The 20,945-nt window shown below is 37.5% G+C and overlaps 1 protein-coding gene across 1 annotated transcript in view; it reads right to left on the reverse strand.

Moving 5' to 3' along the window:
• Window positions 1-20,945, reverse strand: part of B4GALNT4 (beta-1,4-N-acetyl-galactosaminyltransferase 4) — a 1,859,522-nt gene that overhangs the window by 1,337,718 nt on the left and 500,859 nt on the right. The window contains exon 6 of the mRNA XM_044082670.1: window positions 7,774-7,841. Coding sequence (XP_043938605.1) covers window positions 7,774-7,841 — 68 coding nt within the window. The remainder of the gene's footprint in view (window positions 1-7,773; window positions 7,842-20,945) is intronic.

The raw sequence follows: 20,945 nt of genomic DNA on the forward strand, positions 1-20,945 counted from the left end.
GCAAAACTGCATGAACAAAAGTCATACCAATAGGATCCAACTACTATGGTTGGAGAGATATTACCAGTTGCTGGTATAATTACAATAAGAAAATATGTGCATTATTGAACTTCTTGTTGAATATAAAATCACCATTATTTCTAGCCAACATAACATCATTGAGAAAAGGACTCTGTGCTGAAAAACATTTGTATTTTAAATTTCTGTAACATTTATAGTTTTCAGATATGTGCATTTATTTGCAGGCAGATAGCAAAATTACATTCTCAGTAGTTTATCTCAGGTGAATGCTTTCCAGCTATCTGCAGGTAGCAGGAGGCATACAATTTCACTGAGGCTAGATTTTAATAAGATGATCATGAGTTTGAGAGTAAATATAAATTGAAATAATACCTACGTTTTTGCAATTTCCTTTACAATCTTCTTATTTTTGTTTTATTATGTAAAATGATATATTAAATTCTTCTTTTACAAGAAGAGTAAGTTGGATCAGTATTTTTTTTATTACTCAGCTTAATCTAAACCTTTGAATATGGATAGAAGATCTTTCAGACAAAGCAGATATCATAAAAGAAAGAAAATCTTTCAGTCCACTTCTCCAGTATGAGAGAGATGAATCTTCTCAATGACTCTTTGCATCTTCCTGTACAGTAAAGGCAGGAAAACACAAACTCCTATTTACCTATTGTTCTCACTCTGCATCCACAAAATATTTTGATAGATGGTGAATATAACTGGTACACAAAACTGGAAAGACATTTCAAGAGTCTTTCAGGTAAGATGTGTTTTGGAGTCAGGATACAAAACAATACTACTGACAAAACCCCAATGTCAGCTTATTCTGAGAGTGTCAGAGCAGCACAGGGATAGCATATGCAAAACATTATGGAATATGTTCCCTCATATTACTAAGTGATGTTGTATTACTACAGGCACATTATATGTGCCTCTGAAACATCATCTCTTGGGTGCAGTTTTAGACATGCCTTACTTGATCAAACATTTCAAAGTCAAGAAATTTGGAATGGTGACTCTCTAAAATCTTTTGACTACTGTATCAGGGGTCTTGCAAAAGCCCAACAGATATGAAGAATGCTTATTATTTAGTCCATATAACTCATCCTCATATAAAATTCCTCAGATTCCATGTAGATGAAGCAGCACTTATTTTGGAGTCCTTTGTCCTGGAGTAGAAGCAGCTCACACAGTATTTGCCGATTCCTGTTTCTGGACATAGAAGTACCCAGAGTGAAAACAGTGTATGTCTATCCTTATTTGGACAACTGTTTCATTCAAAACCATTCCAGAAAACAGCTGACTGATAATCTGACTTTGCTAATTCTGTTTTAAGATTGTCTTTGGCTAATGATCAACACAATGAAGATTGGTTTCCATTACAAAACAGGATTTTCCAGTGAGTGTGTTAGATATGATCTAGTAGAATGTTACTGCTGCATGAAAGGACACAGACCCCATTATACCTTCTCCAATGAGTTTCAGCCCACTCTCATATCCACAACATTTTTTGCAATGCTGGGTCATACATCAGTCAGAGTTATGATGGTTCATAATGCAAATTTCTTATATAAAGAAACTTTAACATTACAGAAATCTCTGGAATCAGTGTCAGGATTTGCATGAAGTGAAGCTTCCAATGATTAGTTAAAGAGATGTAATGTTTGGTGATTCTTGTTACATACAATCTTGACAAGCTGTTTGCAAATATGACCCTGATGCCAAATGCCTCAGACTCATGTAGAGGAGGGAGTTCATTTCGAATTCATTTCAGAAGACATGTTAATATTCTCAGATTAACATGCACAGCAATCCCAAGGATATGTTAGCAGTACTACTGACAATCAAACCTCTCAATATTTGCCTTTATCTATCGGTCTTAGATGTAGTCGCTGAAACCATGACAGCCATGAGGTTAGAAACAAGCAAGTCGATGACAAGTCATACTAGCTTTCAGATTAATCATTCAGCTGTGTTTGTTTTTTCATGGGCTTTCAGTTACTGGCAGTGCATCTGTGAGTAAAAAAATAACTAGCCCATAAACACATAAGTTGAGTAATTATGCGGACCATAAATGGCCTGTAACCACTTAAGTTAACAAAGTTATGTGAACCACCAATGGTAACTTAATCCATACTTTCTTTCACAATTATTGTTTAAGTGGGGAATTCTGAAGCAATATCTTTTTGCACTGCAAGAAAATTCTTCTCAAGTTCTGGGACAGGAATCAGGGGCACTTTGCAAGAACAACACAGGGATCTCCTCCACATGGATTTCTTTTAACTCTGATACAAAAGTTCCTTCTAACTTTAAGCTAGAGGAAATGTTAAGCTGAGTTTTCATTGTTCCTTATTGACCAAGATAACAATGACTTTGTCTTCTAGTGAAGGGGGTTCACAAGTTCATTCAGCTTCAATTCACAAATTACCTTTTTATCATTAGGAAGGGAAGTGCCCTCACTTCCCTTCATCACATGGCCTAGTGGCTGCAGTTTACATGCCTAATAAGAACTATTCTTCTGCCAGGAAATTTTTAGGAGGTCAGAAAATGTGATACTAAGTATTCTTATATATCTAAATTGAAAATATTGCCCCAGTAGTGTAAGTACTATGATATGGAGCCTCTTCAGGCTTAACCCCTGAAAGTATTTATCTGACACACATGCTAGTTAAATGTAAGACTCAATCTACAGCCTTGCCAATGTTCTCCTGGAAGCTGTAGTAGCCTGTCAATCTATTGTAAAGATTTGCTTAGGAGATGCTTCATCTTAAATCTCCCTAAACCTCTCTCTTCTAACTGGGACCTTAACTCTGTCTTGAGAAGATTGAAGAAGACTTGTGAGCCTGCCTTTCAAGTTCTTCCCCTGTAAAACATCTCTCCTTGCGCCTTTGACCACAGGGAGGCGAGGTTTACAGCTGAAGGGTCTTATGGATTCAAATACTCAGATGGTGTTACGACATATTCCGCACCTGTATAATCATGGTGACCATATGCTACATGAAATGGGCTATGGAAGACAGCTCTTTTCCTACATATCCAAAAGAAAGAGTATAAAAATGTTTAAGAAGTTCAACCTGGCATCTATCCCTTAAAATATACATTCTAATCTTACTTACTTTCTTTTTTTCTGTGTGTTCACTGTTTTTACATTTCTGAAAATCAGTGTCCCTTGTGAAGATATAGATTGATAGATAGATATATAAATCTATTCATCCCCATTTCATTAGGCTATATATAACCTCTGGTTCTACATGTGCCCTAAACTCTTTTCTTATAATCCAGAAAGGAAGAAGACAGTCTCCAACACTTCTCTCTCTTTCTTTCCACTGCCAAAAAGAATCCACTGTAGCCATATGGACACATTATCTGAAACACCCATTGCACCGACAAGATACATATTTCTACAGTGATAGTCTGTCTCCATTGAACCACAAAATACATATCCAGCCTGATTATGCTTCTGTGCACAATTCAGGTTTCTACCAACTGCACAACAGAGGACCATGTTCCAGGTTCCTCCCCACTGAATATCCCAGCAGTTTTGTCCCTGCATAACTTTACCATGTAATGCAGCAACTAAGAATCAAAGTTATTCAGCCCATTATAGTTACTAACACTTTTTAATGTCATTTCTTCAAACATTTGCCAATATTACTCTCTACTGCTGGTGCTTCTGCATTTCTTCTATTACCAAGCTACAGTCATGGGTAATCATGGTAGCTACTTTGGAATGCAAAAACAAGAAATGACTAAAACATCTAACCCACATGCACTCACCTTCTACTAAGTTCATTTCTGGGGGAAACATGAATGCAGTCCATACCCCTTTCCTCAGGTTATCTGTTTGATCTTTACTCTGTGATATCTATCTTGCAAACTTTTAATATTCCAATATTATATATCAATTATTTTCATTCTTATCTTTCGTATTCCTTATAACAGTAGGTTAAATAGCCTTTTATGATTGCTCTGCAATGTATAATGGGAACGTCCAGTCAAATAATTCACCTAAGAATGAACATAACACAAACATAAGTCAGAGCCAAATGACCAACTAACGTAAATAGCAACACTGAACATGTCACCAACAAACCCTGCCTGATCTCCACCTACTAATAATTTATATAAGTTATAACACCATAACCTGGTGAAATGTGTAAGATCTGTAGAAACTTTAGAGTCAGTTATATTCCATAGGAATAAGCAGCATCTTATCCTGCATGAAAACTCTTGGTTTCAGTATTACTACAAACTGCCATTTGCTCACAGAGATGTAAGGTAAGATGAAGTAGTCTTAGACTAGACATACTACATCCTTTTTACAACCATTTCAGTAGTGCTGTTTCATGTATTTCAAGTCAATATATACGAAATTAACATAGAAATTATTTATAACTGCAGGAAAAAAATCAACGGAAAGAAGGAAAAACATCAGATACAAGTGAAATGTCACAAGCTGGATATCTGGCACACACAAAAACACACTGAAGATGTCATGAAAATTTAGTGGTTCAGTATAAGAGGCAAATAAAGGAAGTGATTTTATATAAACACATACATGACGTTCTGCACAATTACTGTGATTTTACATACTCTGTTCAGAACAATGAGTCACTATGACATACCAAGTGAAGAGTCACACCACAGTACAACTCATACACTTCTCTCTTTCACAAATCACATTAATCAACACAGGAACAATAGCAATTTTGTATCTGCTACTTTCCTGGACCTGTCCAAGGCATTTGACATGGTGTCACACCCAAAACTAATAGACGCCCTCACATCCCTATCCTTTGCTACCCCTACCATATCCTGGTTTAACAGCTATCTCTTTGATAGTACATCTTGCCATTGGACAGACTGCTGTCTATCGCCTCTGCTTCCCAATTCCATAGGAGTATCACAAGGCTCAGTACTGGGTCCATTTCTCTTCTCCATATTCACAAATATCCCGCACACTGCCATGCAATAAGCCTCCCTTGTTCAGCACACTGATGACGTGACTCTCATCTGCACAGCCCCATCTCTCTCTACCCTACAGCAACTGGCCCAAGAATCTTTCTCTGCTGTTGAAAATTGGATCACTGCTATCCAACTCGTCCATAACCCAACAAAACTAAATTACATTTATTCGTGCCAAACAAATCCAAATCCACTCCCCTAACCTTCTCTATCTCATCCAAAAATGGCCCTCTAATCACTTCTTGCACCCACACTAAACTCCTCTGGGTAGAAATAGATAAAAATCTCTACTTTGATGTTCACATAGCACAACCTATCCAAAAGGTCCATAAAAAAATGGGTACTCTTTATCGGCACAATAACTTTCTCACTGATAAAGCAAGAATCACCTTAGCCCAAACTCACCTTCTGTCTACACTCACATACGCAGCTCCAATGCTAACCCACATTAGAAAAAATGATCTTGACAAAACTGAATCCTGCTACAACAAAATTGCAAAATTTGCCAATAACTCTACATTCAGAACCCATCACTGCCAAGTATTAAGACACCTTAAATGGCTTGAATTACCCCAATTACTCACCTACCAACAGCTAACTACTGCATTCAATATCCTTACAACCTTGAAAAAACACTTGTCCTACATCAACTGCTCACCCACTACTATACTACTCGCCCCCTCCGCTCTACCAATAAAACTCTTCGCTGCAGCACAAGGGCTATAACACTACAGGAAAATCTCTCTACTCTCATATCATAGCTAAGGCCTGGAACAACCTCCCCACCCCTATTACCTCTACCATAAATGTTATTCATTTCAAAAAAACTACTTAAATCGCACCTACTGGAAACTTGGATCTGCCCATGTAGAACTTAATTCACTTTCTCCTGTAACTGGACTTCTCCTAGCAAAACTGAACCTATTCACACCATAGGCATTAACGTATTTTACACCTTATCTACTATGTCAACTATCTTAGTCTAATAACCACCTTAGCATACATTGACATGCCCTATCATATAAATTCTTTGACTAGTCCTCTCAAAGAGAGTAATTATTAATCATCTTAACTGCGGTACGCTAACCTGAAAATGAGAATCTTTTATGAAAATTTGGCTGCTTTCATGTAATATTTGTGATTTGTTATTGTAATTTGTTACTTGTTTATATTTTGGAGCTTTTCTCCCCAGTCCTCCACTGAAAATGGACCCAGTCCAGCTGGATTTTAACGATTAACAAATGTAAAATAAAATAAAATAAGGAACAGATAAGCCGCTATGCAAAAAACAGTCCTAATCATGATTTATAGAGTATGCACAGTGTTTCCTTTTATAGATCTTCAGCTTTTTTGAAATTCATCTGTACCACAATGGAGATGGACTTGAATGAGGTTGTACACACACATGTAGTAGAGAAGCATGCTGGACACCTAGAAAATAATTCACTTTTATAATTTTAAAGATGTTGAAGTAATACTCGCTTTGTTCTTGTAAGCAGAGGAGGAGTCTGATGTCTTAACAACAACACTATGTATCACTTTGTCCAGCAGAAAACGTTTAGTTCTGACTCTTCATTTTGTAGAAGCACAATAAATCTGAGATATATCAGCACTGGACAGTAAGGAAGTATTTCTATATGCCCACCATCAATGAACAACTTCAGAATTAATGTGTAGAGACTCTCAGGGGTGTGGGGTACAACCAACCATATGAGGGTGCAGAAAGTTTGCACCTGGGCAAAAAGACTTTTTGTGTGTATGCACGTGCGTGTATGTGTATGAGTATGTATATATGTGAGTATGTGTAGGTATATTTGTGTGTGGGTGGGTGTATGGTTGTGTTGGGAGTTAATTTAAAGCTGATAATTTTATGCTTTAAGTTTTCTGATGACCTGAAACATAATGGCTATCAAAGAGTCGCCATGTACAAAGACCAAAACATCTGTATGGATCTCATGGTATTATTATGTATTCTCATGGTATTAGAATATACAGATTATTCACATGGTTGTGAACTCTACATTTTGTATTTAACTATAGTAAGTGAAAGTGGACATTGGGTATGATTCACAAATTCATACTTATACCTAGGGAATCCCAAGTTATTTCAGTGTAAGATTATTTTGCCAAATGGAATCAAAACAGGGTCTCTTGGAGAAAAGGATTTATTAATTTTATAGACACTTCTGTTTTTCATTAAACTCACTGTGTAGTTCTTAAGGATCTAGAATGATGTTCTTCCAAAGAAATGTACAGGTTCATTGCAATACCTTTCAACTGTCAAAAGATTTTTGCAAATGGTGGATTCTCTGAAATTTCACTCTGATATAAATCATGAAATTAATCATCCATGGGGAAAACTGCATTTAAAAGTATTTTTCTAACATCATTTTAATTTATGTTTTCTAAGCTAAACCATTGTACCCTAGCTTTACTTTTTGGTCATATCAAGTATGACAAACAGAACTCATAAACTTAGTTCAGAACACCTGAAACGCTTCGATATTTTGCGTTTTCAGCCTTTTAAGTTTGACCAAGAATGCGTCTTTGGTCTTATCATATAGACCCGATTATTCTGTGGAAAAAAGAATCCTCTAAGAACTTCTAACATATTTGCTCTGTATTTTTCTTTACATTCTATTTTTTCAGGATTTCTTTAACAGTGCTAAATGCTTATTTGGAAGCAATTAAAATCAACAATTACCTGCTTTAGATGAGAAGATAGTTGTTCAAGTTACTAAAACATAAACCAATCCATTTGATAAATTAAATGTGAACACAAACTGAACTTACTGAACAGACTTGGAAACTTGTGATCTAAATTTCGTGAATTCACCTGGAGCTGTCCATTCGGATCCATGCTGCAAAGAAACAGGCACATGCTATTACGCTCTTCAGCACCACAGAACATTAAAAAACCTGACCACAATAACCAGTATGGCTGCTAAAACTCATTTACTCCAATGGAGTTCAGGAAGTTTGCACTCTAACGTCTGATGGGTGGAGGCTAAGCCTTTTCACAGAATCAAATTATGTCCTCACATTTCAAACAAATGTTCACATCTCTGGAACCATAAGGATTATGATAGTAGTATAAATGGCAAACTCTTCAGCACAAAGTATTTTATAATGGTAGTATTCTTTAGGATTTAGGTCTTAAACCAAATTCTATAAGTCACAGTAAACACAGCAACTATTACATTGGTAATTTTTTGTAAACAACTTACAATATCTCAGCATCCACTCACGTCACACACATTTTATTCATCTAGCTGAAAGCTTTTGTATGAGGCTAAAGAGTTCTGTCTGTGTTACTTCGTTATTGAGATATTTAGAAAAATCTGAAAATATTATCTATATAAATTAATATCATAAAAACAACAGTTAATATCTATATACCTGAGCTAGACAGAGGTCAAATAATGCAGTTGAGTTTGCTATTGTGAAAGCTTTGAGACAAAATCTTTTAAAATCGTGTACATAGCATGGTTTTGAAATTATTGATGTAAATATGAACAAGCAATATTTGATGCCTACAGAAGTCGGTAGGACTTAACCGCGCCTGGAGGCGTCACTCAGATGTAATGAGTTTTAACTTAAGACATTCATCCATACAAACTGTAAGCTCAGTCAAGCTATATAGATATATAAGCAGTGGATGAAATGACCTGTAAACAAATGACACTCTAAAGACCAGAGTTTGATTCCCTCAGCTGTCATTTGCATGTCTAATGTCTTTCAGACAGTTGCATAACAAAACAAAAAATGCTACTTCAGATCTCCCCAAGAAGTGGGCAGGTTTTAAATATTTTCATAACCTCCTAAATGCACTAATTAAATTACAGGTCTATTTTCAGTACAAATAAATACTTCACTCAATGGCAGGGTTTTAGTTACAGAAAAAGGGCATTTTTTTAAGTTTCTTAACATCCACACTATGCTAATTTAACTATCTGTGTGTGTGTGTGTGTGTGTGTGTGTGTGTGTGTGTGTGTGTGTGTGTGTGTGTGTGTGTGTGTGTGTGTGTGTGTGTGTGTGTATGCGTATGTGTGTGGATGGGTGGATATATCTGTACATGGATGCATATATACATGTATGTATTAAACTGGAGGAGCATTACCTAATGTGTGTATATCTAGACAGGTAGGTAGGCAAACAGATGGGAGTATAATCTAAAACAGCAGAAATACTGACAGCAGAATATCTAAACTGAAGAAACATCTAAACACAAAAATACTGACAAAACTGAAGTTATACTAGGAAAGGGCTGATGCCCTTTCCCCACTGTTGTGCAGTTTCAGAACTGGTATATATAATTAGCAGGGGGTGTGGTGGGTGCAGTGGGGCTTGCCCTCCTGCAAAAATATTGGTTTTGAATGTGCTTGGATTTTGTCAATATTTTATGTTTAGATGTTTTTCAGTTTAGACTTTTTCTGTTTAGATACTTTGCTGTTGATATTTTTACTGTTGATCTTATGCTGTTTTAGATCATTTAGGTGATCTCATATGTCAGTGTCTCATCAAAAATTGAATCATCATAAGAATGAACAAAGAAAGAACAGTCATTACAGACTAAATCAAAAATTATCAAAAACAATGAAAAATATATCTAATTTTTTGCAGAAGGCAAGCCAACCAGCAGCCATACACACGCCCTAAGAATTATATATACCAACTTGGAGACTGCAGAACAGCAGGATAAGGGCAAATTCCCTGATACTACTGTACTGGAATTGCATACAAAAGGGGGACAGTTAAAACACCATTAAAAAGTTTGCTTGTGAACATTGCAGCTGCAAAAAACATTCAGTCATATAAGCATTTGCTGTTTTAACCTGCAGCTATATATAAATATTTATCTATCTATCTACCTACCTATTTATATATGTTAAACCTCTAGTAAGGTGCAGTGTAATTATTATTTAGTAGTGGTCATTTATTATAAGGAATGAAAAAGCATCAGGATGCTTTCATTTTCACAACAATTCCCAGAGCAGTAATATTTTTTTTTCTGAAGGCTTATATTTGTGCCACCATGATGTTGGGCAGCATAGCTACATAACATATCAGCCCCCTACAAAAGGTCCAGTAAATGTAATTGGAAATGTACAGTATGTACCACCATCACTTTCACATCACACAGTAGTAACACACAGTAGCCCTTACACTTGTGGGAAGCTCCCTGAGACAAATACAAACTGGAAACACAGTTCTTCACACATACACAAAAAGGAAACAATAAATAAATACCATCTGTGTTACTGTTGCCTAACCTCCACCTCCCACACATGGGAATTATTAAGGTGAAAGTTCTGCAGATCATCATATTGATGCCTGTGCTAGTCCCTTGTCCAAGTTATGCCCACATCTGAGGTTAATTCACAGCAAGGTCATAACTGGCATAACTTTGTGGAATGAGCTACCACAGGAGCCAAGAGGCTACTCTCTGAACTAGCCAAGAGGGAGACCAAGCATAGTCTTGCTCTTCTTCATGCAGCATACCGATGCTGTCAGCTGGAGATCTGTGTTGCTGCTACTGACAACATGTGCATCTTCAGAAAATAGTGTTGCATACCCAGTAGTTGTGAATCATGCTTACAATGTGAGTGCTGAACAGTAGGTAGTACACTTTGCAGCTGTGCAGGACTGCTGTGCTCATACTCGCACAGGTCACATGCACAAGCACTTGGGAGTAGAATGCCAGTGGTGAGGCCAATAACCAATGTACATATTATGCCACAGATACACACGAACACAATAAACTGATTTACAGACTCTCATCACAATTGACTTCATTTGCATACATACTGCACAAACAGGTATAAAGTTGTCCAGTTAGAATTTCTGCCACTATTGTGTATGCTGACAGACACACAGACCTGTAAAGATGTTTTGAAAAAAGTAAGCAGCAATGTTCTGAGGAACTTTAACACTTTCAGCACTGTCATGCATCTGGGGAAATTTTTTTATTTATTTTTATTTTATTTTACATTTGTTGACTGGGATGGTCCGACTGGATGCATGTCCATTTTCAGCGGAGGCCAGGGGAGAAAAGCTCCAAGGGTAAGCCGATACAGCATTACATATTACAAACAGACTATTTACAGAGATTACATAAGTAAGCAAGTTAAACAAGTTCCACAGGTTAGAGTTAATCCCGAGCGTAAATCAGGATTAAATTAAATTGCACAGTAAACTGGTTAACAGATTTTTACACATTCTAGAGAGAGTTAGCCAGGCATGATACATTGACATAGCCAGTTAAGTGACAAATGTTGTTTGAGTCTAGTCTGAAATTGACCTAAGGTGGAAATTAAGGTAATATCAACTGGAAGAGAGTTCCAGGATCTACTCACAGAGTTTGCAAAGAGAGAGTCACCGGCTGTGTTATTAATTTTGCTAGTCTGAATTAGTAGTTTGTTAGAGGATCGAACCGGTCTAGGATTGTTATAGGGGGTGATAATATTTTTAAGTGCAGGAGTATTGTCCCGATTATAGAGGATATTATAGGCCATAATCAGTTGGTTATACTGGATTAGGCTGGGTAGTTCAAGCCACCCAAGCTGATTTAGATTGATGCAATGATGTGTTCTAAAAGGCAGCCCAGTGGCAAACCTGGCAATATGGTTGTAGCAAATTGAGAGTTTGTTAAGGACAGTCTTGTTTAAATTCGAGAGTAGAGGGGATGCATACAGAAGGGTTGAAAGAAGGTGAGAGCGAGCTATGGCAATTTTAGCTGGAGGGGTAAGGAAGGCTTTTATTCTGTAAAGTGACTCTAGTTTTTTATTGATGGTTTTGATAGTTTGGTTAACATGTAGGTCGAATTTTAGATTATTATCTGTGATGACACCTAATAGTTTTTGTAGAGGGGTCAGGGGAGATTATTGTGCCATCATTTGAATTTATGGTAAAGGTGAAAGCAGTAGACCTATGTGTTGGTGAAAATAACAGCATTTTAGGTTTGTTTGGGATTTAGGATCAGACAACATTTTCTATTGTATTAAAGGTGGTCTGGGTAGCTGACCATAACTCTGTTGGAGATGTGGCCGAGCAAATCAGAGTAGAGTCATCAGCATATTGGATACAGCTGACATTTGTGATGACAGTATAAAGGTCGTTAATGAGGATGGCGAACAGCAAGGGCCCTAGTATAGAGCCTTGTGGTACTCCAAGGGTGTTAGGTAGAAGGTTAGAGAGTTTGTTCTGCCAGAAGACAGCCTGCTGTCGACCATTCAGGTAGGATTGAAACCACTGAAGGGCTCTAGTATCTAGACAGAATGTTTGCAGGGTGTGGATTAAATGTTGGTGATCAACCATATCGAATGCCTTAGAAAGATCCAAGAAGAGGGCTGAGGATATGTAATTATTGTTGCGATTGTGGTTTATGGTGTTGGTAAAGGCTAGGAGGGCTGAAGTAGTGCTGAGTGTCTGCCATAAGGTGATTTTGGATTAGGTGTTGCATGAGTTGTCTATGAATACATTTTTCCATAATCTTTGCAAGTGGAGAGAGTATAGCTATTGGCCTATAATTTGAGAATTCAGTAGAGCTGCTTCCTTTGTGAAGTGGGATTACAGAGAATATTTTCCAGATGGTGGGAATTTTAGCTTCTTCTATGGTTCGATTGATTAGTATTGAGATGGGGTAAGCAATAGCGTCAGCTGATATTTGTAGGTACTCGGCAGGGAGTTGATCAGCAGAAAGTGTAGTGGGTTTTAATTTTTTGATCAAGGTATGGATAAGTGAAGTGGCAACTGGATGAAAGCTGAATGCGAGTAGGTTTCTAGGGGTGCTACTTTCAGGACCAGGGGAGTTAGGAGGTAGTTGGCTAGCTAGTGCTTGAATTGTCTCAGCAAAGAATCGGTTAAAACTGTCAGAAACATCTTCAGAGGTTTTATCAATAGTAGCAGCAGGGATTGGGGTTGAAGTTTGTCCAGGATGTAGTAGATTATTTAAACATGCCCAAAACTTTTGAGGGTTATTTTGATTTACTGTCTGTAAATTACAGTAGTATTGTTTTTTGTCTTGTAAAATGGATTTTTTTTGTTTCGTTCCTGGATTGCCTGTATTTAATGTGATCTTGGGGGTCTTTAGAAGAACGCCATAAAGCCCATGCTTTGTTTCTAAGGGTAATTTTAAGTTTAGACTCTATAGAAAGCCATGGTGCAGTTTTTGCCTTGGTTCTCTTTGAACGAACAGGTGCATGCAAATCAAGGATCTCAAGGAATTTGTTGTTAAAGTATGCTACTGCTTCCTCTAAGGGGAGGTGTTTTAGAATAGACCAATTACATGAGTTTAACTCTTGCTGGAATTTGGCAGGGTCAAAGTTTTTATTGTTTCTAACCTTTCTGAGTAAGGGTTGTTGGGAATTAATGGCTTTGTGCTTAATTATATATGTGAGAAGGTGATCGCTTAGGCCATCAGGGAGATTAACAGAGGTGTACAGTTGGGGGTGACTATTTATGAGTACCCAGTCAAGTATGCTTTCTTTTTGGTTGGGTTTACCTATCCTGGTAGGGGTGGATATGATTTGTGTAAATGCATGCAGGTTAATATGGGTGGTTGGGGATTCTGAGGAACAGGTGCCCCAGTCTATGTTAAAGTCCCCAAGTAGTAGAGTTTCTTGGGGGTAGTGACATGATAACCAGTGCAGGATATCTTCAAGTGTAGATATATTGTTACCTGGGGGAATGTACATACAGATGATATTAATGCATTTATTTTTATTAAGTTGCAATTTGGTGGCAAGAATCACTGAGTTATTAATCTGAGGTGGTTGTATTACATCAATGGTGACATTCAACTCAGATTTATAGAGTACAGCTACCCCACCCCCTTCCTCGAAGCACGATCCAGTCTGTGTATGTTGTACCCAGGTGGTAACACTTCATTGTCTGCAATGTTAGTTTTTAACCAGGTTTCAGATAAACAGATAATCTCAGGGGAGTGGACATCCAGAAGTGCATGCAATTCATGTACCTTGTTATTAAGGCTTTTAATATTGAGATGACAGGCTAGGAGAGAGTTAGTTAGCCTATTAATTGTAGGTTAGTAGCTTAGATTGTAAGTAGAGAGGGTATGTGTATCTGAAGTGGGTGGGCCAGGGTTGAGGTGAATATCACCACCAAGTATTAGGTTAAGTCTATACTTGGTGATGAACTTCAGGAATTTGTTTATTAGTTTGTGGTAGTGTTTGGATCTAGAGCTAATGTGGCTGGGGTTGAGATGTTGATAGACTGAACAAGATGTTGGATAGGACCTGGTACTGTAAGTATGGTTGAAGGTGGAAGGATTTACAGCTGGGGTGATAGTATGGCCTTTCGGGACCTGAAATCCCGTGAGAAACTGGTTTTCATACAAGAAAAGGAGGTATGGTGCGAACAAGAGGGGTAGTAAAGAGGAGTATATCATTATCTGTGATTCAGCTAGTGAGTTAAGGAACTGTTTTACCTTTTGATGCAACACCAGAAGATAGAGTGGTGAGGTAAAGGTACTGGAAGGGGGATGGGAGAATGCCAGATGAAAGCTAATAGGTGCTATTAAAATGTAGGTAGAAGAATGGGGGTGGGAGGAATTATCCCAGATGAAAGCAGATAGGATCTAGAAAGTGGGGGAGTGGCTATAGTACTATAAATTTAGAGGTACTGAGGGCGGGAGGAAATTGGGGGCAGGGAGGGGAGCAAAGAGAGCCCGAGCATAGCGAGGGCGAATGTAGCATGGCTATTGCAGTTTACAAGGTTTCCTAAGGTGTCCTAAAGCTAAAGTATTATAGTTCTTAATATAAGAGTCAGTTTACTGAAGTTACAGGGGAAGGAGGCAAACACTCAAGTAGAAAAAAAGAGCCCTATGGCTGACCAAAATGGTGACCTGCTTAATTACACAGCACTGTAAGTGATAGCTTAACAAATGCTTTTTGTATGCAACCTACTCTGCTTAAATGCTGAGAGAAACTGATTTTGCTATGGTGACCATATGCAGTCCTGTAGACTCCGTTTTGTAGGGAACTGTAGAGTTCAATCTGCTTAAATGCTGAGAGAAACTGATTTTGCTATGGTGACCATATGCAGTCCTGTAGACTCCGTTTTGTAGGGAACTGTAGAGTTCAAACTGAGTCACACCAGGTCAGCCAAGGGGGGAAGAGAGAGGGAAATCATAAGCACCTAGATTTGAAAATAATGAAATAAACAGTGCTGTGCAAACGTGTGGTAACTGGCTGCCTTCCTAAAGATATGTACCCTCATACAGGTATTCACTAATAACAAGATATGCACTGTCACGTACTACATGTACTTTGCTCCACAGGCATCAAGAAAATACCAAATATCAAGCCAAACCTGTCCTGAAAAATACTTGCCACTTTTTATGGAGGTGATAATTCCTATCTATAGTACATACAAAAATAAAAAGGATAACAAATACCACATTCAAATAAATAAAAATGACAGTCTACAATCTGAAGGAATAACAGCAAAACTTAACTGAATAAATATATAAAAAAACACATAGATTTCATCAAAACAACTAAACAGTGACCCATTCCTAAATAAATAACCGAATACAAATCAGGTGATCAGTGATGAATAATCAATTTTAACATTTTAAAGAAAATGGACAATCCAATAAATAGACACAAAACTTTACAATAAAATATATAAAAAGTCAACAACAGCACTTTAAGCAGTGCATTACAGACTATCAGCTCTTAACTTCCGCAGATTGATAGACATTGTATCATTAATTCCTGGTGAGGATGTAACAGTTCGAGAATTTGCCAGAACAATTCCCTGGATTCCAAAAAAGACTTACATTCACCCACTCTAGGGAATACAGGAATCCTTTATAAAATAAAAAAAGAAATAAAACTTCTGAAAAAATGCACAAGTAAATCGATGTTCATACAATGCATTGTTAGTGTCCTTTTTGCCAGTAATATATCTAGATCTATATATATGTTGAGAAGTACGTCACCTAAGAGGGTAATCAATTTCACCAATATAAAAAGCTTGGCAGGAAATGAAATGAAAAATGAAAACAATCTGTATATTTTTGTTATTGACACTACCTTGAGTTCAACAAAATTGATTAAGAGGCAATAGTGCCAACAAAGTTTGCAAAGTGTTGCACAGGGCTATATATGTTGTGAGACAGCATAATCTTTCTTGCTTATCTTTACAAGTAGATTAACTTAAGATAGTATACACTTCTACCATTATACATTTAATTTCTTTCTTCTCAGGAATGAAAACACCAGCAGTTTCAGGGTAGAATTTAAGAGTTTATTTTCTTAACAGAAAATTCAGTTATTGCTTTAGATATAAATTTGGAAACAACAATGAACAGAAGAGCTCACGATCCTTCTTCATGATTTGTCTCTAAATTTCCAGTCCTTGGTTACAACCTTCTCCTGAGTCGTACTCACCTCTTTCTATAACTGCAGCTCTCAGTCAGTGCCAACATACAGCTTGGTTGGCCAACCAACATGACTCAGACCATCTTCTTCCAGTAGTACCTTGACGAAAAACTGTTCTGGTTATCCAGACTTGCCATCTATTTAACCACTTTCCATTCAATGCAGCTTTACCATATCTGACATCATCTGTGCTCCTTAAATGTTACAAAGACCAACCTCCATAATTGCAATGATTGTTTTGAATCACAATAACTTCTGAAACATGACTGCATTTGCAATAGATTCTTCTTTGACTTTGTTAATTGCTGGTATAAGCCAAACTTCCTACAAAAAGTTTCTTTGCACTGTGATTTTGCTTTGAACTACTTTTGACAAAAAAAAAAAAAAAAACTTTTCCCTAGATAAACATTAATTGGTCAACGTTTGGCCTTTGTTTTTGTTAGACTGAAACAATGTTGATCATCTTCATAACACCCTGCATACCCTGCATTGTGACGATGTTGTATAATTAACTATTCAACATTTGTCTGAAATGTGCTTTGATTCTCAGCATCTTTCATAAACAAGGTTTCCCTGTGCCTAACTGTACAACATGGGTGTGAAACATCCTTCAACTTCTGCATATCAGGAATACCTTGCACCCAGCATAATTGGTCATCAGATCTCTGCTGTACTTCATCATTAGCTTGCATTTCAATGTTACTTTGACAAACGTAATGCTGTAATTCTATACCAGTATCACATATACACAGTTGGTCATTGTACTGCTTTTCCTCAACAGAAGCACTTAACACAGCATCGTCAACATTATCAGCATTCCTTTTATTGTGGACCACCAGATATCAACAGTGATAGTAAATATTGTCATCTTCCATGTTAAAATTGTGCTATTACTGAGTTAACTAGTAAGGCGATCATTATTAATAAGTGACATGACAGGAGGAGGACGAAAGCAGCAGGCCTCTTTAAAGAAGGCAAACACATCTGCAATAAGACTGAAAGATGAGAAGTAGAGGGTCAGACTTAGGGGAATTGAAATATTATGTCAGTTTCAGTATTGTTAAGAGTAGTTCTAAGCAATTCGGCTGGTAAAGAAGAATCTGGTTAGTCTACCCAAATTAGAGAAGAAACAAAAATAAAAGGCATATGACAGCAGTTCTACAAGAAGTTTTGAAAGGTAGTACCATACCTCTTAGCCTCTTACAGCAAAATATCTGGATAATGCCTGACAGAATGGGGGGACAAAGGCCCAAAAATAGGGACAGATTTTAAATGTTACTCTTATAAACTTAGAAATTTGCTAGAATAAAAGGGTTTGCTTTAGCATGCATTTTTTCTGAAGGATATGAATTCTGAAACTCAAATGTATATTTAGAGACTTCAGTCCTCAAATCATCCCAGTGATTTGCCAGAAAAATTACACATTTTATGAGGAACAGACTGAAATTATGAGGCAAAAGTATAGACATTCTGTGAAAATCTGGGCAGTTGAAAGGCATGGGTAGTATGTACACTGTGTGAGAAAGCAATAAGCAAGCATATGTTACTAGAGCACATAAGAACAGGGACTCCTAGTATAAAACTTGCATGCGTTGCTCTGCTGTACAGACTTCACTATGAGTACTGCATGCAGTTCTATGGCCTCATCTAAATAACAAACATGCACCATAAATGGACAAATAAAACAGTTCAATTAACAAAGAGAAGAACCAAAACTCATGCCTTGTATAGAAGGAAACAGCGTGAAGATCTCTAACTATTTTGGCTGATATATGAGAGACCATGACTGACTGCTCCTTGGTAAGCTTAAGCTTCTCCACCAGTAATCAGTCTGCGAAAGCAAAGCCGTTCCTTATTCTCATTCAAGGACATCCTTACAACTGTTTAGATGCAACCATGATGTGTCCCTCAACATACATTTGACAGTGAATTCCCTGAATCCAAATGTTTATCCACATACCACTGAGTACTTTCCTGCAAATCAAGGAATAGGAATGAGGCTTTAACTTTAACAATTAAGTTTTTAACCAAGAAATATAAAAGCACAGACTTGCCCAGTTTTCACAGAGGTCCAACAACTAAAGCTGATGTCAAACATATCCAGCCATAGAAAATAGAAAGAGGTTATTCCTGACCAGTTAATGTTAGCTTTGTTGTAGATGAACTGATATAATAAGAATATTGATGTTATATTCTACAGTGAGGAGCATCAATGACGGGTCTGTAGTTGAGTTCAATAAATAATACTTAATGTGGAGCTTATTTCCCCGAGCCTCCGCTGAAAACGGACCTGTGTCCAGTCGGACTCTCCAGGTCAACAAATGTAAATAAATAATAATAACAATAAATAAATGATAAGTGCTGAAAAACTACACTTGAGTAAACCAAAGGTGCACAGAAAGTTAGAGCATGGCAGGGTAAGTCTGGAAGCAATGTCGTACCTAAAGAGGCATGACTCCCAATGTTACGCTTAAGATAATTATGCTTGGTGATGGGAACCATCAACAAACAAGTGGTCAATGTGAAGATGTCTGAGAGGTAGACATTAGTTAAACAAATAATGGAGGCGGACACTTCTTTCATGCAGTATAATTTGATTGCAGCATCTGAGTGTAGTCATACTACCACTTAAGGCAAAGGACAACAGAGTTGGAAATCCACCAGTTAGAATGTCAGCTATAAGCAAAGATACAAATAGAACAGCAAATGGTTTCCTATCCTAAAATTACACATTCATATCAGGTAAAACATGCAGTGATTCTGATGAGTAAGGAAAGACTGTAATGCTCTCTCTACCATGGTTTATATTCCAACTATGAAAATGGTTAGGCTACCAAACTGGTTTACTGGCACTTTTGAAACAACCTGCAAAAGGAAACATAGGTTTACCTTAAAGAAAGTTGCGTTATTATGTGACGAGATATGATTCCCTAAAGAACACGGCCTGAAGCCCTGAGATCCTACTAGCAAAGATGATGGCCACCAGAAAACATCTTTGAAAAAGTGAATCTCAGTGCCACCAAGCTAGCAAGCTCATTCAGCAGACAAGCAAGCCTACAGTTGTACAGTTTAAATACCATGGAGGAAAGATGTTCATCAAAGGAGGATAGAGATGCAGTATTCCTTCAAGAAAATGCTTCACCAGCAGGTGAATGGCCACATTCCTATCCAACACATGATCAAGAATGCACTGAACAACCCAACTGGTTCCTTGTAAATAATCCTCTGAATCATAACAAACCTCTTATATGTACTGTTGCCTATCCTACCTTTTCAGTATCAGAAAAGTACAGTTGTGTACACTTACCATAAATGTAGATGTTAGAGTGCATTCACTGTTGCATTCATTACATGAGGGTAATCTGCTGCCAGGTTGCCCTCAGTTGGCCTGAATAACAAAGTCTTGGGTCCTGCATCGGTTGCTGTCTCCTCTTCCATAACATCAGGTTGTCAGGGGTATAAAACATGCAGCCGACACCATTTTATTCAGTTTTTCTTGCCCCAGATGTCAGGTGCCCCCCAAATGGGGAGCAAAAAAAAAAAAAAAAAAAATATATATATATATATATATATATATATATATATATATATATAAAAACAAACAGTAAATATATAAATGCACTTTTAGAAACAAACTTTACCTTCAACTGAAAGCAAATACACCACAAAGGCTTTTGAGTATAGTGAAGGAAAGAAAAGGTATAGAAAGGGGGATGGCGGGTGGGTAACCCGGACTCAACAGTGAATACACTCAAACATCTACATTTATGGTAAGTGTACACAACTGTACTATGTTCTTCATGTTTCACTGTTGCAGTCATTACATTTGGGTAGAATCCCAAAGCTATGGATAGGAGGATGGAACTAGATAGCATTAGGAGAGGCTATAAGGCCCTGCAGAACTGCAGTGCAAAGCCTACCCTGGATTTGGGGAAGAGAGGCAAATGATAATACTTTGTGAAGGTATGAACCGAGCTCCAAGTAGCAGCTTCTAGAATGTCTTTGGTTGGAACTCCTCTGAGAAAAGCTGCTGAGGTAGAGGCAGCCCTGGTGGAATCTGACCTGATCCCCTTGGGTACAGGTTTACCATGGTCCAAGTAGCAGAAACGAATGCAGTGGCTTATCCACTTAGAAATAGTCTGCTTTGATATAGCCTTCCCCTCTGATCCTGCAGCAAATGCCACCAGTAGTTGTTCAGGCTTTCTTAGAGATCTGGTCCTGTTTAAGTAGAATCTTAGTTGTCTGTGTGCATCCAATGAATGCAGAATCTGCTCCCCCTTGTTCTGCGGATTTGGGTAAAAAGTTGGCAGGTGAAATGATTGGTTAAGAGCCACAGTGGATACCACCTTAGGCATAAAAGAAGGATTGGTTCTGAGGGACACCCTGTCCGGGTAAAATGTAATAAAAGGCTCCACAGCCATGAGAGCTTGTAGTTCTGAAACCCTTCTTGCTGAAGTGATTGCCAATAGGAAAGCTATTTTCAAAGATAAAAATTTTATATCTGCAGTAGCTGCTGGTTCAAAAGGAGGCAGGGTGAGTTTTTCCAGTACAAAATTG

Source organism: Protopterus annectens, chromosome 9.part0 (genome assembly GCF_019279795.1).
Source record: "Protopterus annectens isolate FY-2018-M chromosome 9.part0, PAN1.0, whole genome shotgun sequence".
In the NCBI taxonomy this organism is placed as follows: Eukaryota; Metazoa; Chordata; order Ceratodontiformes; family Protopteridae; genus Protopterus; species Protopterus annectens.